A 27,165-nucleotide genomic window follows, 5' to 3' on the forward strand; every position below is an offset into this window, starting at 1 on the left:
GTCTCCAATTCCTGGGCTCAAGTAATTCCAGCCGCCTGGGCCTCCCAGAGTGCTGGGGTTACCGGCGTGAACCACTGCACCTGGCCTTTCCCTTTCGCGGTGCCAACAGGGTTGGGGATGACTGCCCTAAACATTTATTTGGAAATACTTTTCATCAGGCCCTCTTCTTTGCAGAGTCATAGTGGCAGTTTCTATTTTACTTAGAAAATGACTCTGTATGCTCAGCTGCATCACAGATGAGACTTCCTTATCACCCTTGGGGCTGTGCTCCTCTGGTTGGGCAGAAAACAGCCCGGGCTCTCTGGGATGGAGACTCTGCAAATCTTACTTCTTCCCAGTGAAGATGTGACCTCCTTATCCCTCTGACTGGGGCAGTGACCTGTCAAACCAGCCAGTTTTGAGTGACACCCCTCATCCTCTCTGCACATCACATATGCTTGCAGAGAGGGAAACCCACCCATCTCAGATCCAGTGTTTTTTGTTTGTTTTGCTTGTTTGTTTTTTGAGACAGGATTTCACTCAGTTGCCCAGGCTAGAGTGCAATGGCGTTATCTTGGCTCACTGCAACTGCTGCCTCTTGGGCTCAAGCAATCCTTCCGTCTCAGCCTTCTGAGTAGCTGGGACTACAGGCACGCACTACTATGCCTAGCTAATTTTTGTACTTTTTATAAAGAAACTCCTGAACTCAAGTGACTCTCCTGCGTCAACCTCCTAAGTAGCTGGGTCTACAGGTGTTTGCCACTACACCTGGGTAATTTTTGTATTTTTTGTAGAGACGGAGTTTTTCCACGTCGGCCAGTCTGGTCTCAAACTCCTGGACTTAAGCGACCCACCACCTCAGCCTCCCACAGTTTTGGGATTACAAGTGTGACCCACCATATCTGGTGGTTTTAGTAGCACCTAGGTGATTGAAGGATGAGGGTGGGGGGCACACATCTGTGCTCAGCTGAGTTTCAACATCTGAGGATGTTTATGTTAGCAAATATTTTGAGTGTCTGTTACATTCTGTCGTGTCTAAGTATCTAGGGACCCAGCAAAGGACAAGAATTGGCCATATCTGAATCACTTATGACCTTGCAGGATTTCCCTCATGGTTTGAGTAGCTTTAACGAAGATGTGACACAAAAGTGTAGCAGGATTTAGGGAATCAATAAAGGTGATACACCCAGAGACCAGCAATGGTGGTGAGCCTCCGACACAGAAGTGTAGGTGATGTGGCAGTACATTCTGTCATAGCTTCCTGGGGGTACAGAGAGAGGAAGAGAAGGAGTGGGATGGGGCACAAACAATTACCCACTACATGATTCCCAGAATTCAGCATCCTGTGCACATGGGCCATGTCCTGAAGCTAGGTGGGGCTTTCTAAGGCCCTTAGGTCTTTGCTGGAGTAACCTGTTAGGCATAATGAAAAGAATGAGGTTTTAGATACGGATTTGGATTTGAATCCCCTTACAACTGTGAATCTTGGACAAGATACTTCTCCCTGCGCCTCAGATTGCTCTTCTGGAAAGAGCTATGTCCCAGGATTGCCTTGAGAATTAAATGAAAAACTGTGAATCACACCTAGCACACACTGCCTAGACCCTGACTGGCACTCAGTACGTGTCTTCTTGTTTGTGTTCCTGTGGGATTTTCCTTTTAAATTGCAATAAGATAAAAAATCTGTGTCATAGGAAGACCTCAAGCTGCCTGGTCCTCAGTAGAGCATTGTCAGTGTTAGGCTCCATTTCCAAGTATGTAGATTGTCATGCTTATTTGCAAGTAGGATTTGCTTTTATTAGATAATTTTCAAATAAAATGGCCAATCAGACCCAGCCCAGGAAATTTGTTAAATCTTTGTTACCTCAATGACTGTTCAGTTTTGAGATTTTCTGGGGTAAGTTGCAAGAGGTGTCACAGTGTATATCCAGGCCTGGCAGTCTTGGGGATCCCATCTGCCATTCAGGAAATCTGCAGAGCCTGCGAGTTTGGACATCCTGGTAGACAGTGCAAAGTGGGATCAGCCCAGTCCATCAAAAGAGGAATGTCTTCTGCCTTTGCTTCCCCTTTCCAAAATTCAGTGTTCTTGTGGCTCATTCATTAATTTCATGTCTCTGTCCCAACCAGATTCTCTCTAGTTCCTTTGTTGCTTTATGCTCAGAGATAATGCTGCTGATCATCTATTGTGGAGAGCACTTTCGAAATAAGCTGTAGTGAACTTGTCTTTTCTCTAGTGAATACAAAAGATATTCAGTTAATCGATTGCTTTTTTCTCTAGAAAAGTAACTTTCGAAAAACAATGGTTCTACCTGGATAATGTCATTGGCCATAGTTACGGAACCACATTTGAAGTGACTGGTGGAGGAAGTCTGCAGCCCAAGAAGAAGAGGGAAGAGCCTACTGCAGGTGCACATTTTGGATGCATGAAATAGATGTTCTCCAACTGACTAGTCAGAAACATCTCAACCTCCACTTAATTCCCAAGCGCTAGACCAGGCTATCCCAAAAGAAATCTTAATTCATAATCTGAGAACTGTAGCTTAGTGTAGTGAAGCAAGTACTACCTTTGGCCCTGAGATAACCTGGATTCTGGCTCTAGCCCACCATTAACTGGTTCTCTGACCTTGGGCAAGGCATTTAATCCCGTGAGTCATTGCTGCATCATTACAAAAGCATATGTAGAGTTCTTTTTGCCCAGAAGTTATGTAACAGCTACACAGTGGTTAGCGTATGGTGTAGAGGTTAAGAGATCTGGCTTTGGATCCAGCTAAGTTCAATTTCTAGCTTCATCACCTGTCTTGTACCATTGGGCAAGTTATTTGATATCTGTGAGTCTTACATCGTTGTGTGTATAAAATAGGGTCGTAAAGACATTTAATGCCCAGGTTGTATTGAGTGTTCAATGTTATGACTCATAGGAAATTCCAAACAGTGTCTTGCTTTTAGTAAGGGCCCGTAATTTTGGCTATTACTATTATTATTATTAACACCCTCTTGTCCAAAAGCTATTATTAAAGTTAAATATTTATTAAAATGAACATAGAGGATATCTTACTAATAAAATTAAAACACAAGTAATTATTTGAAGTTAAATAAATACTACTAAAGTTTTGAGTCAAACAAGTTATTTAGGTACATTTAAATTAATATCCGTATTTTTACTAAGCACCAAATATATGCCAGGTATAATTTGGCACTGCAGTTATAGTAGTTCATAAGATAGACTGTCATATAAAATGTAATTACCAGTTGGAACACCAAAAATAATCAAGTAGGCAAGCAAACAGCATGATTTCTGATGGTGAAGTGTGACACCTGCTGTGAAGATAATAAAAAGTGGGGGTGTGTAATAATTTGGCAAAGCAAAAGGATGAGCTCAGCCTTAAGTGATAGAAAAGATCCAGCCACTCAGAGACCTGTCATAGAAACTTCCAGGCAGAGGAAGCAGCAGGTGCCAAAAGCCTGCTGTGGGACCTTGCTAGGTGTGTTCAAGGAACAGAAAGAAGGGCATTGTGGCTGAAGCTAAAGTGTCAGGAAATCAGGCCAGGAAAGAAAGGCAGGGGCCAGATCATTTATGACCTTGCAGGTCATCTTTGGAATGTATTCTCATTGCCATGCGAAGCTACTGTATGGTGTTAAGCATGAGGTAGATGAGTCAAATTGCATTTAAACAAAGAGCACTCTGGCATCCAGGTGGATAGTAGCAGGGCAAGACTGGGAGTGGGAAGATGGGTTAGAAACTTGAAATATTTATGGCAGGAAAGAATAGTGTGATGGGGGCAGTGCAGCTGGGAGGCCAGACTTGAGTGGCTGATGGACTGGATATGGATATGAACTCAGAAAAAGAAAGTGTCAAACAATTTCAGACCATAAATGTCAATAGAGCAATTTCTTTCCTTAGAGACTAAAGAAGCGGGCACTGATAATCGAAATATAGTTGATGATGGGAAATCTCAGAAACTTACTCAAGATGACATAAAAGCTTTGAAGGACAAGGGCATTAAAGGAGAGGTAATATTCAAAGGATTTTTAGTTTTGTTTTTGTCTGTTTGGCATTTAGGAAACTGGTTTTTAAAGCAGACTGTAATTAAGATAAAATGGAAAAATAACATTATACCTTTTTTAGAAATAGGTTGAAACGTACCTGAAACTCAACATTTCAAAAATTTTATGTCTGATATACAGGAATATAAGTGAATGATATTACTAATTTTAGTGGTAGAAAATGTCATGACAGTGCATACCAGGATTTAACTTTGTTCATTTTCAGTAATGTTTTCAGCCAGTGTCTTCAGAAATTAGTTACCTTTACCCCTCTTCTCCCTTTATTGGATATTTCTGTCATTTTACCTTGGTTTAAATGGAGTTGTAAAGTACTTGTATTTTATTACAAATTCTAAATAGAGTATAGAAATACAAAGTTCATCTATTTGGACTTCTGTGGAAAAGGGATTGGAGAATCGGACCGTTGGACCCCTTCTTGGGTAAGAAGCCTTTGGAAGTTACTTGTTTTGTGGAAGTAAAGTTTCAGAAAATCTACTTGCTCCTTTTCTTATAGGAAATAGTTCAGCAGTTAATTGAAAATAGTACAACATTCCGAGACAAGACAGAATTTGCCCAAGATAAATATATTAAAAAGAAGAAAAAAAAGTAAGTAGTTTTTATTTTAAAAGGCTGACAATATTAAACCTTTTTATATACTTATATACATTTTGTTACAAATAAACTATTTTAAGTCATTTTTTTCAAGTCAGTGTTCTGTTTTTTCTTCTCCCAGATACGAAGCCATCATTACTGTTGTGAAGCCATCCACGCGTATTCTTTCAGTTATGTATTATGCAAGAGAACCTGGAAAAATTAAGTACGCTTTGTTTCCTTTCAAAAGTATAATTGGGGGAAATATGTCTTTAAGAAAGTCATGATTTTAAGTAAAATGAAAAACTTGCTCACCTGCATAAAGTATCCTCCTACCTCATAAATTGTAAGTCCTTTTACTGTCACCTCCAAAGCAATCAATAATCTTATCAACATAATTTTAATAAAGCAAACACTTGAAAAATGATTAAAATAATAGGCTTTACTTAGCAAAAAATGAATGAATTGTTGTTTTTACTTTAGCCACATGAGATACGATACACTAGCCCAAATGTTGACGTTGGGAAATATCCGTGCTGGCAACAAAATGATTGTGTTGGAAACGTGTGCAGGCTTGGTGCTGGGTGCAATGATGGAACGAATGGGAGGTAAGATTTAGTATTTTCATTTTCAACAAAACCCACCCTGATAGGAATAAAGGTGGTCCAAAAATGTAAACTCCTGGAAAGCCAGACTGAATTACTTCAAGGTTAATGAAGTAACTTGGGCGAACCTGCACAGCTCCTAGCCTGGGGACCTTCTCTCACAGTCTCTATCACCCAGATACCCACTCATGGGTACCCCCAACCCATGGCAATCGTCCTTTACGGCTTCACTGTTGGTAGGCATGATGCTGGAGCCTGTGGCTGGGTAGGGCTTTCAGGACAGTGATTTTGGTAAACTCCTGGGTAGCTGGTGCTCATTTCATTAGGCCTAAATTGAGGGGCTTGAATGGGAAGATGACTAAGCATGTATTCTCTCTGGAAGAATACAACACAACCGATTTGTCTTTTTTTTCTGACCCCGTAGAAGATAAGAACTTATCATTGCTTCATTTGAGGATTAGAGTGAGGGGAAATAGAGTCAGTCACCAATCATGTGACATCCAAATTTGCAGACATAGGGTTTTACAGTAGTATCAAGTGGGGGTAAGCTTCTTTGACTTCCTGCTATCTGCTTTAGAATTATATCACCTCCATTGGTAATATTCATAGACTCCGAACGGACCCCCTGAGGAGCTGCACCATCCTTTAGTCTCTGAATAAAGTATTAATTAGGAAGACCTTCAGTCTTATTACTATAGAGGACTCACTGAGGGTTTGCGTAGTCTAGAGTCACTCCATGGGCAGATGATTATTTCTTTTATCTGTTCAGGTTTTGGCTCCATTATTCAGCTGTACCCTGGAGGTGGACCTGTTCGGGCAGCAACAGCATGCTTTGGATTTCCCAAATCTTTTCTCAGTGGTCTTTATGAATTCCCCCTCAACAAAGTGGACAGTCTTCTACAGGGAACGTTTTCTGCTGAGATGTTATCTCCAGAGCCAAAAGACAGTGCTTTGGTTGAAGAAAGAAATGGCACACTGGAGGAAAAACAGGCTTCTGAACAAGAAAATGAAGACAGCATGGTGGAGGCCCCAGAGAGCAACCACCCAGAAGACCAGGAAACAGTGGAAACCATTTCTCAAGATCCAGAACATACGGGGCCTAAAGAGAGAGGAAGCAAAAAAGATTATGTAAGGATGAAGAGTCCCCAACACCCTCATCATAATCTCGGGCCCTCAGTTAACTCCAGTTATATAATGAGATTTGGTTTGGCTTTTGTGTATTAGGTCCTAAGATGATAACTATCAAAACAGAACAAGTGTACGCAAGTGTGTGATTTAGTCTTTGAGATGGAGCTTTAGATACGGAAGCATTGCATAGTTAGCTTAATAATGGTTTTTACAGTGTATAGCCTTTCTTGTGTTCTTTCAAATTCCTTTTAAACAACCTCCTTCTATTGGTTTAGTCCAAGTTGATAAATATTGTTGAAATGTTTTGATAGACCAGAGCATTTCCATAAATTTGACTGAATGAACCCAGATCATTGATTTCCTTTTCTTTTTGAAGATTCAGGAAAAACAGAGGAGACAAGAAGAGCAGAGGAAAAGACACTTAGAGGCTGCCGCTCTGCTGAGTGAAAGAAACGCAGATGGGTGCGTTGGTGAAAGAAGGCAGGAGACTCCTTGGTGCATGTGGGCCCTGCTTCCGACAGATTGGCATTCTCTTTCTCCTTGTCTGCTTTGATTCTAATGGGACCTGAGATGAGGATTTTGTCTTGGGGTTTTTTAAAGAAAGGAGGCTGAGGCTGACAGGGCTGGGGAATTGATGATGCTGGTTTTAGAATTTCAGAAGAAATTGAACCTTCATCATGGTGCATCAAGACGGGCTTTATGGTCCCACTGGATGCAGGGGATGGGGCATTCAAATGTGGCAATACAGACAGTAACAGATATCCACAAAGAGCCTATGCAGTGCTGGATTTGTTTCCAGGTGACTTTTTTAAAAATCAAGAATGTTGGCTAGGCGCGGTGGCTCACACTTGTAATCCCAGCACTTTGGGAGGCCAAGATGGGTGCATTGCCTGAGGTCACGAGTTCAAGACCAGTCTGGTCAACATGGTGAAACCCTATCTCTACTAAAAATACAAAAAAATTGGCCTGGTGTGGTGGCTTGCGCCTGTAATCCCAGCTACTTGGAAGGCTGAGGCAGGGGAATTGCTTTTACCAGGGAAGTAGAGGTTGCAATGAGCCGAGATCATGCCGCTCCCAACCTGGGCAACAGAGCGAGGCTCAGTCTCAAAAGAAAAAAAATCAAGAATATCATTAAGTGCCTCTTAGAGTTGCCAAGCATCACAAAAGCTTCTAACCCAGTTTGTGTTTCCTAGAAAGAAATAGCTCATGATTTTATTCCGTTTTGGATTTCTAGAATGTTATATTTAAATCTCTTCGTTGTGTGAGTCATGCAAATTAAATACACGATCATTTTAAATGCATTTTGAAACATTGCTCCACTTGAGAAGAGTAGAGAAATAATTTGTCTGACATTTTCCTTACAGTTTAATTGTAGCTAGTCGTTTCCATCCCACTCCCCTGCTGCTGTCTTTGCTGGACTTTGTGGCCCCTTCAAGGCCGTTTGTGGTCTACTGTCAGTACAAAGAGGTAATATGGAACGGAATGGGCAGGAAATCTTATGTCTGAATGTTGATCCTTACACAGCAGCCCTGAAAGTAGTTCTTAACAGAATTCTGTTTTTGCCTGCAGCCTCTGTTGGAATGCTACACAAAACTGCGGGAGAGGGGAGGGGTCATCAACCTCAGGCTGTCTGAAACCTGGCTCAGAAATTACCAGGTACGTGTTCTTACAGCCAGTCCCAAGAGCTGCCCTCCCGAGACTTGACTCTCCTTGCTGTAGTACTAGAAGTCATTAAATAGAGATATCTCAGCCAAGCACAGTGGCTTATGCCTGTAATCCCTGCACTTTGGGAGGCTGAGGCAGGCAGATCGCTTGAACCCAGGAGTTCGAGACCAGCCTATGCAACAAAGTGAAACCCTTTCTCTACAAAAACATACATATATAAATTGGCTGGGCCTGACCCTGTATCTACAAAAAATATAAAAATTGATCAAGCGATTATCATGGCAGGTGCCTATAATTCCAGCTACTCAGGAGCTAAGGTGGAAGGATTGTTTGAACCCAGAAGGTCAAGGCTGTAGTGAGCTGAGGTACCACCATTGCATTCTAGCTTGAGTGACAGAGTAAGACCCTGTCTCAAAAAAAAACCCAAAATAAAAATAGAGATATCTCTGTTTCTGTCTATAGAGATGAAGGTGTCTCATGGCTGTTACTGAATGTGCCCCTGACTTTCTGACCTTTTTTTCTCTTGTTAGGTCAGAATGTGGTACTCTGTAACTCTGCCTTAGAGGCATTTAAAATACAAACTGCTTTGGTTCTTATTTCCCCAAGGCCTTGATGTCACTGTGGATGATATAATTGACAATAGCAAAATTCCCAGGTGGATGAGAAACTGGCCCTTTCCTCTCTGCCAGGATGTTTTTGCAGCAAGTTTTCAGGATTTACTAGTGGGCTCTTGTCAGTTCAGATCTTCTGGAAGACACATGCTAAGATGGAAGTTGAAGTGTAAGAGATTTATTGAGGGAAATGCCTTTGAAAGATAAGAGGAGAAGGAGCAAAATTGGTGGTGCAGGTTGAGGCCTGGGCCAGGAGCGAGTAGAGAAAGGAGGACAGGGGAGGAAGATCCTGCAGTGCTGCTGAGAAAGTCTCTGTGAGGCTGATGGTGAGCCCAGGTGCAAAGATCGCCCGTTTTGAGGAGCCCTGTGTGAAGCAGAAATGCTCCATCCCTGGTACCCATGCTCAGTTACTGAGTGGAAGCAGCCCATGGCCTCCTTCAGTATGAATGCTGCAGTGGATCCCAAAGGAGCGGCAGCTGGAGGCTTTCTACTGCCTGAGTGCCTTGCAGCCAGTTCGCTTGTGAGGGGAGATCTTAGGAGAGCACCTCCATGCTTCCGCAGGCCCCCCGTCTGGTTGCTCTGTGTCTTATACTGTAGTGGGGGTGCTGTTGAGCCTTGGATAACCCTGCCCTTTGTGGAGGTTGTCTTGCTTAGCTAAGGTTGCAGGAGAAAGGAGAGAAGCTGCCTTGGCAGAGTTAACAGGGTAGCAGGAAAGGGAGGTTTGGAGTGTCGTACATTCAGTAGCAATTTCTCCATAGACCCGAGCTCCATTATTGGCCATGAAGCTTCCTGGAGCCAAGAGAAAAAAAGCTATATGCACAGTTCTAGAGTACTGCCCAGACCATTCCCCATTCCCCAGCAGAAACATGCCTCAGGTTCCAGAGAAACCTGTGCTGAACTGAAAACTGCTTCAGCTTTATTTTTCAGAAGAAAATCAATTTAATCAATTTGTGTACTTTTCTCTGCATTGTAATGTGAAGGAATTAGTTCCTTAGAAGTTGGTCCATTTAAAGTCTGGTGCCATGGCTTATGCCTGTAATCTCAGCACTTTGAGAAGCCAAGGCAGGAGGTTCACTTGAGACCAGGAGTTCGAGGCTACAGTGAGCCAAAATCTCACTACTGCACTCCACCCTGAGGAACACAGTGTGACCCTGCCTCTGAAAGAAAGAAAGAAAAGAAAAGAAAGAAAGAGAAGAAAGAAACTGGTTCATTTAAATCATCAAGAGAACCTATGTTGTTTAAATTTTGATTTTTGGGCTGGCTGCCATGGCTCACGCCTGTAATCCCAGCACTTTGGGAGGCTGAGGCAGGCGGATCAGTACAAAAATTAGCTTGGTGCGGTGGTGATGTGCATCTGTAGTTGCAGCTACTTGGGAGGCTAAGGCAGGAGACCTTGCTTGAACCCGGGAGGCGGAGGTTACAGTGAGCCGAGATCGTGCCACTGTACTCTAGCCTGGCTCCTGGCCACAAAGCGAGACTCTGTCTCAAAATATATATATATATATTGATTTTTGGTATATGTGTTGTTAGCATGGACTTTATTGTCTTGGGAAAGCATAAATGTCTTTTCTGTTATGATTAGGTTTTGCCCGATCGAAGTCATCCTAAACTGCTAATGAGTGGAGGTGGGGGTTACCTTCTCTCCGGCTTCACCGTTGCCATGGACAACCTTAAAGCAGACACCAGCCTCAAATCCAATGCAAGTACTTTAGAATCACACAAGACTGAGGAGCCTGCAGCTAAAAAACGGAAGTGCCTGGAGTCTGACTCTTAACCCTTTGAGAATTGTTCTGAATTTTGTTCTCAGGCATTATACAGTTAGTAATTAAACTTTAATGCCATTACTACACGTTTTTTCATATCCCAAGAATAAGAACATGTCTGTATACCCATTTCTGGGAAGGGGGAGTAAGCCTTTTGTCTATTTCTGACACAGATGTGTTTGGTCTGTCAAAACTGCAACCATGGGGTATGTAGTATGACCAACTGCATTTAACAAAACTCCTCCCAGTACTTCTAAATACTCTGTGCAAATATCTTGAGAACTTCAACCTCCTAAAAGTGTGTTTCTACGAGACTTTATATTTTAAGCTAAGTAGAATAATACAAGATAGCTAAAACATGGTGGGTATCGAAAGGAGGGTGATTTGTGGAAGAAATTTCCTCTGTTCATTCCGTTCTCTTCAACCTAAGCAATATGGATGTGTGAATGTGTGATTTATTATGGTACCAAAAATGTCTACCCTGTTCCCTGCAGCGGAATAAGCTTTTTTGAAATGCTAAGGTTTTATTTTAATAGTTGACAACATGGGAAAGTTCTGAGTATTTATTTTACTGCTCTTTTTTGTGCATAGAGAGGTTTAGTAGGGTACTTCTTTGCATTAATTTACCAATACTCATTCTTTGTTCTAAATAAAGTGACTAGAATTTTTGTGTATTATTCAATTAAAGGAAACAGAAATGTCCCCCCCTCCTTGGTCTTATGGATACACATTTGCACACACATACATATGTATATAGATGATATATATACATAGATATATACACATACATGTGGAGACATAGACTGTACCACTTGTATGAATATATACATGCACATGGAGACAGCCTGCAGTCTATTTGAACTATGTCAAAGTTTTGTACAGGACTTAGAGCAGTTCTGATTGTATTAGTGTCATTCCTTGTCAGATGTACTTAAAGTGCCTTTCTTGGTTGTGAATGTTGAAGAACTCTGGCATGATTACATGGTTACTCTTTCTAAGCTCTGAAAAACTCTAGTCAAATCATTTGCCCATCTGCTGTAGCAAAGAAAGTGTTTAGAATCAGACAAGGCTCTTGTTCATTTGAGAGATTTTGAGTCCTTTTCCCTAATTGCTATTAAAGAATAAAAATGTTGGCCAGGCGTGGTGGCTCAGGCCTGTAATCTCAACAGTTCAGGAGGCTGAGGCAGGCGGATAACCTGAGGTCAGGAGTTCAAGACCCGCCTGACAAACATGGTGAAACCACATGTCTACTGAAAATAAAAATTAGCCGGGCGCTGTGGCTAATGCCTGTAATCTCAGTTACTTGGGAGGCTGAGGCAGGAGAATGGCTTGAACTCTGGAGGCAGAGGTTGCAGTGAGCCGAGATCGTGCCATTGCACTCCAACCTGAATGACAAGAGTGAAACTCGCAAAAAAAAAAAAAATAACTTTTTACTGTGACTCATCTGATTGATGCCATCAGTGATGTCATGTTGGCTTTCAGCCAGTTGTGACATATGGTCTGTGCATTGTAGAGAACATGCCTGGATCGGCACCTTATAGAACATGTTGCAAACTTGTCACACACATGTAGCTAGTCAAGTTTGGGCAAGGAGAACAGAAAACTATGTGTATAGATTAGAATCAGTAGTGGCTGGTCTCCTGGTCACTAATTTCCAAGTTGCGTTCCATTCCCTAAATCTGGTCTGAGTTCCCTGAGCAGGTCTGGGGTCTGAGCTACCAAGGCCCTGCATTCTCATGTTCCCTTTTGAACTCATCTTACCAATTCCAACAGCAAATCTAATCTGTGTTTTTTTTTTCATATTCATCTAGTTGACTTAATCTCTTGAGTACAGATGATTTAATTCTGTGGTTTGCAGACAGCATTGGTAAACTTAGAATCCCCTGGAGGTCTTGGTAAGCAGAGGCTGTTGGACCCTTCACCCCACAGAATAAGAGTTCAGTACTTGTGGAGTGGGCAGAGCATTTGCATTTCAAGTAGTTTCCTGGTGACATGGGTGCTGTCAGTCCAGGAACGACCCTTTGGGAACCACGATTATGTGCGTGCACATCACCGGTACAGCTAAATGCAGGATGTTTTTGTCTTGTGTTTAAAATGAACATTCACCTTTGGAGCAGATGAATGGATAATTTTCTGGACATCTAGCCACCAGGAGATTTATGTAGAATAGCACTTTAATGAATGGCAATCAAAATGTTAAAGAAATCATTTTGTAACATCCATCCTATTCCTTCATTGGACTAGGGTACTTAACAATATAGCATGGCACCCATTACAGGGTATTTTTTAGCTTAAAGGTACACTAGAATTGTATGAAGCAAGTATTGGGCAATCGTTCATGCATTCGTTGTATATTGAAAAACCAAAAAATACAGTCTTTTCTCAATACGTAGTGAAGTTTTGGAAGAAAAAAAAAAAAAGTGTTTGCATGTTGTTTTAAAGTGTTGGTTGTAAATATTGCAAGAACAATACTAAATACTAAAAAGCATGTCTTAAAAATCTATGGTCAAGATTCACTTTACTCTGTCCTGATTTTGTAATGCATTTAGGTGCAGTGCTAGAAAGGAACAGTGTATCTAATAACTTTACTTGAAATATAATGTTGCCTCTAGCTAGTATTAATTTTTGTAAAAAATATTATAGATTTTTCTTGAACTTAACCTATGTAGCATGTAGATCAGATGGTGAGAGAGGTAAGTCCCTGAATAGCTACTTAAAAAGCAACTAGTAACCTTTTAACTACCTAATTAACATTTACTAGCACCCACAGCTATTTGAGTTTTTATGAAGAAGGGCAAAATCTTTGAAGCACAGGAAACTAATATCATACTCTACCCACTCCTTTTGGGAGGCCGTTTTACAGTTCTATTAATAACGTGGGTTTTTTTGTTTGTTTGTTTTGTTTGTTTGTTTTCTTGTTTTTTTTTTTNTTTTTTTTTTTTTTTTTTTTTTTTTTTTTTACTTTTAGCTGAGATATTAAAACAAGACTGGAAAGATTTTGACATTTCATTTTTGCTTTGACAGGTAACAAGGTGCTATGGATATTTTGTTTTAAAACAGAGGTAGATCAATCTGTTGGATATTTGGTCTACATAGTGTTATAATTCTAAGCCAGCAAACCTTTAAAAGTGGAGACATTAATCCAGAGGAAATGATAGCAGGCATTCTTTTGCCTTTTGGGAATACTTTTCCTCAATCAAATGCTCAGGTGAGTAAGGTGGTCTCAGTTCAGTGCTCTCCTGTCACCTGTGAGTGACACAAAATAGGTATAAAATTAAATGATATAGGCCAGGCTTGGTGTCTCACATCTGTAATCCTAGCACTTTGGGAAGCCAAGGCAGATGGATCACTTAAGGTCAGGAGTTTGAGACCAGCTTGGCCAACATGGTAAAACCCCATTTCTACTAAAAATTAAAAAAAAAAGCTGGACGTGGTGGTGGGCACCTATAATCCCAGCTACTCGGGAGGCTGAGGGAGGAGAATCGCTTGAACCTGGGAGACAGAGGTTACAGTGAGGCATTGCACTCCAGCCTGGGTAGCAGAGTGAGACTCTCTTATAAATGAATGAATGAATGAATGATATAAATTAAAGTTATATGGTGACAGATTCAAGAAAGGAGATAAGAAAGAATATGATTAATTTTAAATTAGGGGTCAGCAAATCTGGCCTTCTAAAAATTTTTTGTATGGCCTCTAACCTAAAGAGGTTTTTACATTTTTAAGTGTCTGGAGCAGAAAAGTAAAATAATAATTTTGTGACATGGGAAAATTACATGAAATTCAAACAAGTTTTATTGGAACACAACTACTCTAATGTGTTTATATATCGTCGATGGCTGCTTTGACACTGTGGCAAAGTTGAATAACTATGATAGAGCCCACATGGCCCTAAAGCCTAAAACACTCTCTGGGCCTTTGCAAAAAGTTTGCTGATCACTGATTTCAGTGGTGTAATGAGAGGGATTGCAGCACACGTGGAAACAGGAGAACAGCACTTTGGAGCAGCCACAGTGGGGAGCGGGTTTGGTGTGAGCACCAAGCAACGATGGACAGTCGTGTGACATCCAGAGCTGCTTCTCGGGTCTCTGGACCTATCAGCAGTGTTTGACACCACCCGTCCCTTTCCTTGCCAGGCTTCTCCTCACTTGGCTTCTAGGATACCACTCTCTCCTGGTTTCCCTCCTACTTCTCCGGCCTTTCTGTCTCTCTCTTGCTGGTTCCTTCTCATCTCTGAAACTTCTAAATGTTGGCATGTCTCAGGGCTCAGTACTTGCACTCCTTCCTTTTCTTGTCTACAGTCACTCCCTAGGGTGTTTGAGGGATTTGGGGACTGATCAAAGAGAAAGGTATGACCGCGAGATGGCAGCAGCACACACGTATTTTATTGGGTGATGGTGACACTCTGGCAGGTTTGCATAGGGGCAGGGGAATGTCCCTCACAGCAAGAGTCTGTCCAAAGACCACGCTGTAGGTGTTGCTACTCAGAAGGGGAGAAGAAAGAGCAAGGATACCCCTGAGGGAGAGGAAGTTCAGAAACAAGGCTTGTGTGTCTAGGTGGTGGTGCAGAGCAACACAGCAGAGAGTCTCTGGGTCAGGGAGCTCCAAAGGGCAGGGATGGCTTGAGGTTTGTTTTTTGGTTTTGGCTTTATTTTTCTGAGACAGGGTCTTACTCTGTCACCCAGGCTGGAGAGCAGTGTCATGATCTCAGCTCACTGCAACCTCCTCCTCCCAGGCTCAACTGATCCTCTCACCTCAGCCTCCCAAGTAGCTGGCATTACAGGCACATGCCACTACACACAGCTTAATTTTTGTATTTTTAGTAGAGACAGGGTTTTACTATGTTGCCCAGGCTGGTCTTGAACTCCTGAGCTCAAGCAATCTGCCTGCCTCGGCCTTTTAAAGTGCTGGGATTACAAGCATGAGCCACCGCACTTGAGGCCTTATAACCACAAGGCTCTGTGTTACCAACAGCCAACAATTACTGGGTGTAGTTTCACTGCGTATGTACCAGGAAGGCCCTGAATGGCTAAAAAATTGGCTTAAAATTGGCTTATAATTTGCTTAAAATAATTGGATGTGTGAAAATTTGAGTTTGGCTTCTGCACTAATCAGTGTCAGCCTGCAATGAAGAAATAATCTATAAGCCAATACACAGAGGCCATCTTTGACTCTTTTATATAACTACGTGATCTCACCCAGTTGTAAGGCTTTAAATATCATCTCTATGATGATGACTCCCACACTTCAGCACAGGCCTTTTCCTCCAGCACTGGTTCATATACCCAGTTCAGCAGCTCTGCTGGTCATCTATTCACATCTCAAACTTAACAAGTTCAAATCTGAGCTCCCCCTCTCTCCCCTCCTGAACCAGTCCCTCATGCAGTCTCCCATCTGTTTTTCAAAGTGCTCAGGCCTAAAGCCGGGGTGTCCTCCTTTTGTTCCCTCAGGCCACACCAAACCCAGCAGCCCTACCTGTCAGCTCTGTCTCCAGAATAGATCTAGAATTCTGCCACTTCTCCCATTCCCAGTGCCACCACGCTGGACCCTGCCATCACAATGACCCAGCAGGGTGATTATGGTGCCCTCCTTTTTGGTTTCTGTGTTTCTGCCTTCACTTCCCCTACAGCCATCTCTCAATCCAGCATCAGTGTTGTTATAAACGTAGAGCAAATCCTGTCAGTCATCCACTGAGACCTCACCAATTGCAAAAGCAAAAGTCCTTACCAGGACCCACAGAGAGCCCTGTGTGACCTAGCCCCTGCTGCCTCTCAAAGCTCACCTCCTCCGACAGCCTCCCACTCTGGTCTCTTATTCTTCTTCAGACATGCCAAACATTCCCGACCCAGGGCCTTTGTACCTGCTATTCCCTCTGCCTGAAATGTCCTTCCCCCAGGTGTCCACATGGCTCATGCCCTTTCCTTAGGTCTTTCATCAACAGATACTTTATCAGTGAGGACTTTCATGTATCTGAGTGTCAGGATCCTGGACTGCAGAATTGTAATTACTACAGTTAATTAATTATTTCAGCACCTGAAATCTCCTGATAATTTGTGTGTGTGTGTGTGTGTGTGTGTGTTGAGATGGAGTTTCACTCTTGTGCCCAGGCTAGAGTACAGTGGCGCCATTTTGGCTCACTGCAACCTCCGCCTCACTGCAGCCTCAACTTCCAGGGCTCAAATGATCCTCCTGCCTCAGCCTCCTGAGTAGCTGGGACTACAGGTGCACACCACTATGCCTAGCTAATTTTTATAGAGATGGGGTTTCGCCACATTGTCCAGGCTGGTCTCGAACTCCTGAGCTCAAGCAAACCACCCGCCTTGACCTCCCAAAGTGCTAGGGTTACAAGTGTGAGCCACCATGCCTAGCCTCTATCTTCTTAAGGAGTAGAAATCTGACAAGATCTTAGGGACCAGGGATCTGTCTGGACAGGCCAGATGTTTTCACTCCCACCCCAGAATTCTTCCCATTATCCAAGCTTTCTTCTCAGCCCTGAAAAATGATCTCTGGCTGGCTACTTCTAGAGCTCTTTTAGATAATATAATTTTCAAAGTAATATCTTATGATTGTTTTTGAAACAGGTTCTTCAAGCCTAGGTAATCTCTTTCAGCATGGAGAAGCAGATGTCTTTTCCCAATCTATTTCTCTTTATATCCTGCACATTACTTCAAAATGTTTGCTTTTTTATTCTATTATGCATCCAAAAACCAACAAATCCTAGGGCCATCTTTTGCAATTTACTTCAAAGAATAGATTTGAAAGTCACACTCCTCCCTCTTTGCCCAAAGGAAGCCAAGAACAATGAAGCTTTTGGTCTCAGGTGAATCTTTTATTATTTCCAACTGAGACAAACATTTTTCCAAAGAGAGTAGCACAGTCATTGTCACAAGCATGTTAATATGTCTATTTTGCAAAAAAGAATATGCTACAAAGTCATGCTATTCACATTTTCAATAGCATTCTGGCAAAAATTAAAGACATTTCCAGTTACGTGAAACATGGAATGAATAGTAAGTTCTACTTTCTGCCCTTGGATAGATAAATGGTGTCTTTCAGTGAAGTGGTAAAAAAACAGATCATGCAAGGGCTGCTTCTTAACACTGCCCACTGCGCCAATGACAGTCAGCCCCTTTGGCTGAATTTCTCAGCTATCTTCTGTAGTTCCAAATCCATTGCAGCTAAGTTTTCAAGTTCTTTTTCCTGGAAAATACAGAAAAGTGGAGGCATGAGGTCCCAAGCCGATTTGTTTTGCTGTAGTTTGATGGAGTATGAATGGAAAGGGGAATTTTAGGCATGTTAAAAGCTGCATTAATCAACCTACATCAGTAACTCTCAAAGTGTGGTCCCCTGACCAGTGGCATCAGCCAGGAACTTGTCAGAAATGCAGATTTTGGGGTCTCACCTGGGACCTACTAAATGAGAAACTCTGGGGGCTAGGAATCCCTCAATGATCCTGATGTACATTCAACTTTGAGAAGCACCAACCTACATAATCAATATTAGGAAAAAAACATTGTTTGCTTAGGTACAGCTCCAATAATGTTACCTCTCCCAGATATAAATTTCTGACTGCAGGAGGGCTTAAAATAATAAAGATTGCAAAGTAAATAGTCTAGAAAGTAAATTTCTCTATCACCTATTCTCCCTACCTCAGGGAGAGAGTGATGAACAGTCAGATGACCAAGGGGAAGATACTAGAACAGTAGTTGTCAACCTTGGCTGAACGCTGCAACCATCTGGAAGCTTTAAAATATTCTGATGACCAGGCAGCACCCTAGGCACCAAGTAGACAGAATCTCTGATGCTGGGTTCCAAATAAAGTAATTTCTCAAGCTCTCCAGGTTACCCCAGTGTGCAGACAAGGTTGAGAAGCAGTGCAACTGAGGGAGCGGGCAAGGATGTGGACGATGGCTAGAGGGAGGTGGAAACTGATGCCCAAGGTGGCCTCCACTCCATTACTAGGGCACTATTTTCTTCTCTTTTATTTTCTTTTTTTTGAGACGGAGTTTCGCTCTGTCGCCCAGGCTGGAGCACAATGGCGTCATTTCGGCTCACTGCAACCTCCCCCTCCTGGGTTCAAGTGATTCTCTTGCCTCAGCCTCCCAAGTAGCTAAGATTACAGGCACCCGCTACCATGCCCAGCTAATTTTTGTATATTTAGTAGACACAGGGTTTCACCATGTTGACCAGGCTGGTCTTGAACGCCTAACCTCAGGTGATCCACCTACCTCGGCCTCCCAAAGTGCTGAGAGCCACGCCCAGCCCCACTAGGGCACCATTTTCATAGTGATTAATTCCCACCAGTTTCTCCCCATTAATATAGGATAGTCTTGAACATAATGTACTAGCATTGACCAAAGTAATTTTAAACAGAAGCCCCACACTGTACCTCATCCTCTGTCAGAACTCTCTGGTCAGGCCTGTCCTTTTCATTTTCTGCCTCTTGGAGGGTGGTCATCGGCTCCTCAGAATCATAGAAGTCCGGAAACTCGGCCGACTTCTTCCTGTAGTGAAGGAGCTGGTCCAGTTGGGCCACCCTGTCATACTGCCTTTTTAGGTCCAGCTTGGGGACCCTGGCGAGGTTTCTTTTCTCATACCCCCAGTTCACATCCTCCGAGAAGGGCTTTTTCTCCCACCAGTCATAGTTGTATTCTGGGAAGAAATTCTTCTCATTCAAGGTCAGCTCATTTTCCTCCTCACCCTCGAGAAAATTATCATCCATGTTGTCTCTTCTTTCAAAATGGCTGCTCTGCCACTGGAGAGGGTCGTAGAATGGGTTGAACAGTTCCCCTAACCTCTTCCTCTTTTCAGCCATGTGATGGGAGCCATATTGTTTCTCTTGAAACCTAGCTTCCTCCCTGTTTTCTCTAGTGTCCTGCAGGTCTCCCTGCTGCTGCCACTTCCCTTGGGCTCCTTCCTCACCATAGTTGAGGTAATTTCTGTCCAGCTCTTTCCATGCACCTTGTGGATGCCTCCTTGCCTTGTCTATCTGGCTTTCTTGGACATGGTGGTGTCCTTCACCCAAGAACCTCTTCTCTTCTCTGGTGTCAGACATGAAATAGGCACGTGGCTCCCCTCCCCTACCTCTGTGATGGCGTCCCTCTCCCTGCTCTTGGCCCCTCTCTTCCTCACTTTCTTCACCATATCCATGTGCCATCTTATCGAGCTCTAAGCTGGGGTAATTTCTCTTGTCCTCCTCGTCCCAACTCTCCTCACTCTGAGGCCTTGGAGCCCCGTATTCCTCACTTCCTCTGCCCCTATAGCGCTCCCCCTCCAGGTCCTCGGAGTCCTCGACGGGTGGATAACTCTTCACGTCTCCATATTCGGGTTCTTCCTCTGAAGCCCTGTAGTGGGTTGAATGGTGGTCCCTCCTTTCCCCTAAACTGGCCATGTTGATGTTTGACTCCTCAGATTCCTCCAAGGGGTGTCCCCTTTCCTCAGAGGGAAGACTCCCTCCTTGAGAGGACCTGTCTGGCCTGCTCCTCCCGTGGTGGTGTCTGGGCTTCATGCGTCGTTTGGCCACCTCAGAGGTGGCATCTGCCTCACCTTCCTCAGATTCTTCCAGGCTTTGGGGTTGGCCTTTTGACTCCTGGGGCTGTTTTTCCTGGCTCCCTGCCTCCTCTCCACTCTCCTGGCTACTCTTCTCCCGGCTATGCATCTTCTCCTCAGAGTGCCCGGCAGCATGTGTATCAGATCTGGCCACTAACTCCTCTTTTTTTGTAGCTGAAGCCTGGTTTCTTTCATTGAGAAAAGCGTTTTGTGTCTCTCCTGGCTCTTCAAGGTGTTTCTCTTCACTGCCGTCTTCCCCTCGCTCCCCTTTTTGGTAGTTCTCTTCCTCCTCCTCCTCCTCTCTCTCGTTCTTCTGAGAATGGCTCCTCTTTGCTTCTTCAGAGACTTGGCTGTCGGAGGGATGGAGGCTCCGCTGGGGCTCATCCACTCGCTCTCGGCTGTGCCCATCTCCCTCTGCCCATGGCTCTGTGTCTGCCTGTGTAGGGCCTCGAGTGTCCTTCTCCGCTGGGGCTCCTGCCTCCTCCCTACTGGAGGGCCCGTGGGCTTCTGAGGCATCAGCTGGGTCTCTTAACAATCTTACTTCAAATTTCGTGTTTTCATTTTCAGTTGTCTCTTTGTCTTTGACCTCTTTTCTACCTATAATGAAAGAGAAGAGTAGTTATAACTTCAGAATTGCTTGTGATTCAACGAGAACTAGCCTCAGTAATCACTACAAATCCTAAGGACACTGAAAATTGCTTGAATAATTATTTAACTTAATGAAGAATATACTCAGATTCCTCTTGAAAGTAAATGCTATGAAAGCTCCTTGACTGTGTTTAAATAGTAATAAATTGTCTATATTTTTATGTCTTCAGAATACCCAACCAGCTTCTCTCATTGGTACTACCAATGATCAAATTGAAATCCAGATAAAGATTTATGAAATATTAGAATTTAGAAGCAGAAAACATCTTAGAATTAATCTAATCCAGTCCAACCTCTTCTTTTTGAAGACATTGACACTCAGCATGGTATAATCCATGACCATTCTTTCCATATTTTCTCCAAGTAGGAGTTAAAAAGTTAGCATTATGTGAATGGCTCTACCAATAATTCAACTATATAATTAGCCAGAATAAGAAATAGCAAGATTCAAAGGAGGATTTAAACATTTGAAATGATCAGTTTATATCAGACTTTTATTATCCAATCACCTGTGGACTCAACCTCGCAGTATGATATACAACTCAGTAGCTGGTGATAAGAAGGGTGTACATTTCTTCCCTGAGAAAACTGCACATCAGTGGAAAGGGCCATTCCTTCTTTCACTCAGGTTCCATCCACCCAACATGTTCTCAGATGTTGAGGATAAACTTCAGTATACTGAGTTATCTTTGTGTTTCCTGAGTCAGAGTAGATGGTATAACTGATATTTTAATTGAATGCTGTTCTTGCCCATGTTTGCCAAATATCAATAGCTCCCTTACTAAATCCTGACCTCAAGAGCACCCCATGAAAGGAGATATGCAGTTGGCACTGTCTCAGTTGTTAGCTAGGAGGGCTTGGATTTCAACCTATGTCACAGAGTTCAGATAAAATCCCTGAAGACAAGACCACTAACAGCTCTGGGTCTACACTGCAGGCGCCATAAGCTCAAGTGCTGTTGGGCACTTGAAATATGGCTGGTCCAATCTGAGACATGCTATATATGTAAGCTACACATCAGACTTCCAAGAATAAAGAATAATGTGAAATAATCTCAACAATTTTTATATCATTATATGTTGAAATAATATTTTGGATGTATTGGATAATATATATTTCAAATAGATTAGATTTATAAAATTATGTATTAGAAAAAATATTGGATTAAAATAAAATATATTATTGAAATTAATTTCCATGCAATCTCTTTTTACTTTTTTAAATATGGCTACTATAAAATTTGAAATTATATTTGTGGCTCACAATATATTTCTTTGGGTGGCACTGATGAGTCATTTTGAACTGATATTTGCAAAATGGAAAAAAATTGATTTGTTTTGTAAAAATGTCAAAGAAATAGTGGACTGTTGGTACCTCTCTGTTTAAAGCCTAGCCTGACATGATAATAATAATCTCATGTTTATGAGGCAAAAAAATGTCCCTGACCTTTTTCACACATCTGAGGGAAGACCCATCTGTCACCAGTCTCTTTGCCTCTTAGAAGCCAGTGGTGGTACATATGGCATTGAGGCATGGCTAGCCAGAGGGCACAGTGAAGCATGGTGGCTCTGGGCAGTGCAACGACTAAATGTTTGTGTGCTTCCAAAATGTCGAAGCCCTACTCCTCAATGTGATAGCATGTGGAGGTGGGGCCTGAGAGGTAATTAGGTCATGAGGGTAGGACCCTTACAATGGGATTAGTGCCCTAAGAAGGGAGATGTGAGAAAGAGATGATTTCTGTCTCCACCAGATGAGGATACTGTGAGAGAAGATAGCTATCTACAAGCCAGGAAGTGGGCCCTCATCAGACACTCTGATCTTGAACTTGCAACATCTACAACTATGAAAAATAAATGTTGGTTGTTTAAGCCATCCAATCTATGGTATTTGATATAGCTGCCTGAGCTGACTAAGATAGACAGATAATAATGTCATTCTGAGAGTCAGTTGAAACAGAGCTGATAGGACAAGGTCTGAGCCTCCAGGGGCAGAGTCACTGTGGCCCCTTCCCTATTGCCTACTGGTTTGTGTGTCTTAAGTGTCAGGAACAGAAGTACTTTTATTTTTTTCCCAATTAAATATGTACTGCCTGAGCAGCATGTGCCTGAAGCTTAGCACTTCCTACTAAATTTAGCTTTAAGCCCCCGCAGGTGAGCCTGAAGAGGTTTGTGATTAGCAGCACACATTCATCATCAATCTGCAAAACCAAGGTGTGAAGCTCACCCTTACTTTCAAGCAAAAAGAGGGAAATGCATCTGTCATGTTGTAAGGATGACCAGATCAACCCTAGTCAAAGATATTCTTGTACCTGTTAAGAAATTAGACTATGTCTTCCTTGAGGTCTCTTAAATCCGTAAAACAATGATTCTGTCCTACTTCCCAGATATTCATTTGCTCAGTGAGTATATGCTGACTCAGAGACATGCAGGTAAGAGTGGGAGTGGAGATGGGCCTGGGGCGGACAGAGGCTGTGGAAAGGCATTCATCCAACCAGTTGGCCAAAAGCTCCACTAGTTTTCTGATCAGTTAGCATATGCCAACAAGAGAGAGAAAACTAGAATAGGATGAAGGTTGCAAACTGGTGCCTAAGAGGTGAATTCTATTTTATCTAAATAGCAGTTTTCTACGTTTGAATTCAGAGGCAATATGAAAATACCAGGAGATGTCTTTTAAAAATCAAAATTTTAACTTCTTTTGAAAAATCCTAAGATCTGCTGGGCGCAGTGGCTCACGCCTGTAATCCTAGCACTTTGGGAGGCCAAGGTGGCAGATCACCTGAGGTCAGGAGCTCGAGACCAGCCTGGCCAACATGGCCAAACCCTGACTCTATTAAAAATGCAAAAATTAGCCGGGCATCGTGGTGTGCACCTGTAATCCCAGCTACACAGGAGGCTGAGGCAGAAGAATCGCTGGAACCCCAGGGGGCAGAGGCTGCAGTGAGCCGAGATTGCACCACTGTACTCCAGTCTGGGTGAGACAGAGCAAGACTCCGTCTCAAAAAAAAAAAATCTCAAGATCTGACAGCAGAGTCTGTATTTCTCCATAATGGGATTAGAGCTGAGAAGTATCTGCTCCCCTTCAGAAAAGGCATGTGCCCCCCAGTCTGTGAGTCACTTCCTGTCCTGCCTTACTCCTTTGTGTTATTTATCTGTCTAGCCCCGGCTGGTGTTTAAGGCTCAACCACAGAGGAGCTCTTAAACCTTCCCCATCTCAGCATTCTGTCACTCTCTGGGTATAACATCTCCAGCGTCCTTGGATACATGGGTCATTTGATTTTTTTCCCAGTTTCCCTACATCTTGCTCAACAGACCTCAAAAGACCCCAGGGCATAATGAGGGCTGGAGCAGAGGCTAGAGTTACTATGCCATAATCTAAGGGCTAAGATCTTGGCAGGCAGACATAGGCAACTTTTCCTAAGCAATCGTGATTCTTTGGTGACCCGATAGGACAGACACCTCACTTTTGCATTGGTCTAGTAAACAAAGGAAGAGAAAGGCCTTAGGTTACTCTTTTGGTCAATCACTATTTGCTTTTTACTATTTCATGCATGAGGGCTCATGTGTAGCAATAGCCAAGAATGTCTTGTCTGGCAGTGAGAGTTGGTTTTTTGGTGGGTTTTTTTGTTTGTTTGTTTTTGAGATGGAATCTCACTCTGCCACCCAGGCTGTGCCCAGGCTGGAGCATAATGGCACAATCAGTGCACCCTCTGCCTCCCAGGTTCTAGTGATTTTCCTGCCTCAGCCTCCCGAGTAGCTGCAATTACAGGCACGTGCCTCCATGCCCAGCTAGTTTTTGTATTTTTAGTAGAGATGGGGTTTCACTATGTTGGCCAAGCTGGTAGCAATGAGAGATTTTTTTTCTTTTTTTTGACGGAGTCTCACTCTGTCACCCAGGCTAGAGTGCAATCTCTGCCTCCCGAGTTCAAGCTATTCTCCTGTCTCAGCCTCCCAAGTAGTGGAATTACAGGCACCCGCCACCATGCCTGTCCAATTTTTTTGTATTTTTAGTGGAGATGGGGTTTCACCATACTGGCCAGGCTGGTCTTGAACTCCTGACCTCAGGTGATCTGCCCGCCTTGGCCTCCCAAAGTGCTGGGATTAGAAGTGTAAGCCACCATACCCAGCTGAGAAATTTTTAAAGGTGAAAAAATAGGATAAAATCTGCTGCTCCCAGCCTGACTAAAAGTTTAAAAGTAGAGGACAGCGTTGAAGAGGGCAGTGTTTTCTGGATTTGTTTGAATCAGTTTGGCATCGTGCATAACAGAGACTGCATAGTTTTGTAAAATTGACCTCATACTGTCAGTTTCCAACGGATACTGCTTATATCACTGTTCAAATTTTATTTTCAGCAGAAATGGTTTCATATTGAGAACACTTTCATAGACTCAGAAAGCCATTAGTTGCCTCAATGGAATGCTCTGCCTGTACCTGAAGCCTTTCCAGTTCTCAGGCCTGGAACTCCTGGTACCATTTGGTGGTACCTTCTATTCTAGTGAGCTGTGCATTAAACTATCTTAGCTAATTTGTTGTGTAAATAGGCCAGAAATTTTAAGTCACCTTCTAAGCTTCCTGCTTCTCACGGTCAGAAGAGTAAAAGGCAAAGAGAAGAATGATTTTTAAATCTCCCTCTATCATCTTCCAGCACTTCCAGAAACCACTTCCTCATCTAATCACAAACCAGCATTTCCCACACCTCCCTCCACCCAAATGAAGTCCTGTCCTAAAAATCCAAAATATGGAACTAAGGAATTTAAGAATGGATAGACATCTGAAAGACTATCATTGAGTTCAACTCCTTCATTTTACTTTGAGGAAATAAACCTAGAGAGGCAAAGGGCCTTTCCCATAGTCACACAGCTGCAAAATGGTAAAGCAGGAACTAGGAGTCATATCACTGTCTCCCAGACACTGGCCTAGTCAATCCACACTCTTCCTACTGTATTATGCCCCCAGGTCATTTGTAGATAAAGTGGAAGGTGATGTGGAGGGAGTAGGAACAAGGATCACTGCAGCGACAAAGATCTGCCCGCAGTGCGGGACACTTACTCTTCTTCAGGACTTGGCGGCACTCAGGGGTGATGGGTGGAGCACTGGACTTCGACAAGGCATTTGAGAGGACCTCAATGATGCAGCGAGTCACCTGGGGAAACACCCGAAAGCAGGTTGGGGAAGTTGGTGTCACTGGATGACAGACTACTCAACCCAGAGCTGCTGTCAAGGAAGGCTTGACTACATGACCTGCGCTGATGCAATATTTCTTAGGGCGGAGATACAGATTTACAGAAACAGAATGAAATCTTCCAAACCTCTACACAGAACAATGCAAGAAAGCACTGAGTTGGGATTACCTGGAGAAGAGAAATAAATGTCCATTTTCAAACCAATGGCACAGCTATCCTTGGGGGTGCTAAACCATCTTGACAGGAGATTGGCGCTCAGTGCAGGAGGGGCATCCCTTGCCCACATTCTGTCAGGGATGAAAACCTAGCTTTGTAAGATTATGTTTTGTGTGTGTGTGCGTGTGCACACGTGCATGTTTGGTTTGGTATAATAGGGACTGGGAGAATCTATAGTCTAGATACAAGTCCAGATTCTAAGATTGACATTGCAACTTACCATTTCTTCATTGTGGTTCCCGTTATCCACTGGCATGGAATTGACAGCTTTGAAGGAGAAAAATAATGGAAAATGAGTTGGTTTTTGGAAGCTGTTTGACTTCAGACTCACAAAATCATCCCACATGAGTTGTTGTCCGCCCCCCCCCCGGCAATGTCTTAAATATATATGGAAACAAATGCTATTTTAGATCCAGTATAAATCGGCCATGTTCTTAACATGATTGTAAACAGTGTGGAGGAAGAGAAACACAATGTTGATACGAAGGCATAAACGAGCTTGTTTAGGCAAAGGCCTTGTGGGTAAAAAATAAGGTGATTAATTATTATAATCAAATCTTGACCACAAGCACGGAGGGGGTTTCTGGGGTACTGGAAATGTTCAATTTTTTAATCTCCATGCTGGTTACATAGGTATGCTTATTAAGCCGTATATTCATGACCTCTTCCATTTTCTATATATTTTACTTCAATTAAAAGTGTAAACCAAACTAAGTCAAATATAAAGAGTGCCCTCCTTGACCCTTCTCTGCCTACCCCAAATGGGTAAAGATCTGTGGCTCTCTCTCCCTATCTCTGTTTCCAAAAAAATATCCTCCCAAAACTTACTTCTATGACAAAGACATGGTTATGGCTGTCTTCCATAATTAATTACCTCATTTTTTACCCGCAAGGTCTTTGCCTGAACAAGCTCCTTTATGCATCCATATCAACATTATGTTTCTCTTCCTCAATGACTGTTTACAATCATGTAGAGAACATGGCAGATACCTAACCCTCCTCGTACAGCATCAAGTCCATTATATTATATGCAAGTTGATGTTTATCCACTGGTTTATAAGAATATTTTAAAAGAAAAATTTTAATTATTTCAATAAAATTTCATGAGATTCTGCCTGTCTTAAAGCAGTGTTTGAAGCTGCTTTGTCTTCTTAGAAAATACTTCAGGTAATTTAAATTTTTCAGTGTCA

The 27,165-nt window shown here is 42.7% G+C and overlaps 2 protein-coding genes across 4 annotated transcripts in view; one reads left to right on the forward strand and one right to left on the reverse strand.

Moving 5' to 3' along the window:
- The window catches only part of TRMT6 (tRNA methyltransferase 6), a 13,638-nt gene extending 2,550 nt beyond the window's left edge, over positions 1-11,088 (forward strand). Inside the window, exons 2-11 of one of the 3 annotated variants that reach the window (XM_017523983.2) lie at positions 2,258-2,385; positions 3,881-3,990; positions 4,538-4,629; positions 4,757-4,840; positions 5,098-5,222; positions 5,989-6,347; positions 6,724-6,809; positions 7,712-7,814; positions 7,917-8,003; positions 10,206-11,088. In XM_017523983.2, coding sequence (XP_017379472.1) covers positions 2,258-2,385; positions 3,881-3,990; positions 4,538-4,629; positions 4,757-4,840; positions 5,098-5,222; positions 5,989-6,347; positions 6,724-6,809; positions 7,712-7,814; positions 7,917-8,003; positions 10,206-10,397 — 1,366 coding nt within the window. In that variant the 3' untranslated portion in view covers positions 10,398-11,088. Of the gene's footprint in view, positions 1-2,257; positions 2,386-3,880; positions 3,991-4,537; positions 4,634-4,756; positions 4,841-5,097; positions 5,223-5,988; positions 6,348-6,723; positions 6,810-7,711; positions 7,815-7,916; positions 8,004-10,205 lie in introns of those variants that run through there. The other 2 variants (XM_017523984.2, XM_017523986.2) reach the window with 2 other exon arrangements.
- Positions 11,089-17,191: 6,103 nt separating this feature from the next.
- Positions 17,192-27,165, reverse strand: part of CHGB (chromogranin B) — a 14,848-nt gene continuing 4,874 nt past the window's right edge. The window contains exons 2-5 of the mRNA XM_017523982.1: positions 26,196-26,242; positions 25,626-25,719; positions 18,773-20,529; positions 17,192-17,583 (exon numbers count right to left, since the gene is read on the reverse strand). Of these exons, the coding sequence (XP_017379471.1) occupies positions 17,506-17,583; positions 18,773-20,529; positions 25,626-25,719; positions 26,196-26,242 (1,976 nt within the window). The 3' untranslated portion in view covers positions 17,192-17,505. The remainder of the gene's footprint in view (positions 17,584-18,772; positions 20,530-25,625; positions 25,720-26,195; positions 26,243-27,165) is intronic.

The sequence above is a fragment of the Cebus imitator genome, unplaced genomic scaffold, assembly GCF_001604975.1.
Source record: "Cebus imitator isolate Cc_AM_T3 unplaced genomic scaffold, Cebus_imitator-1.0 Scaffold31, whole genome shotgun sequence".
Taxonomy (NCBI): Eukaryota; Metazoa; Chordata; class Mammalia; order Primates; family Cebidae; genus Cebus; species Cebus imitator.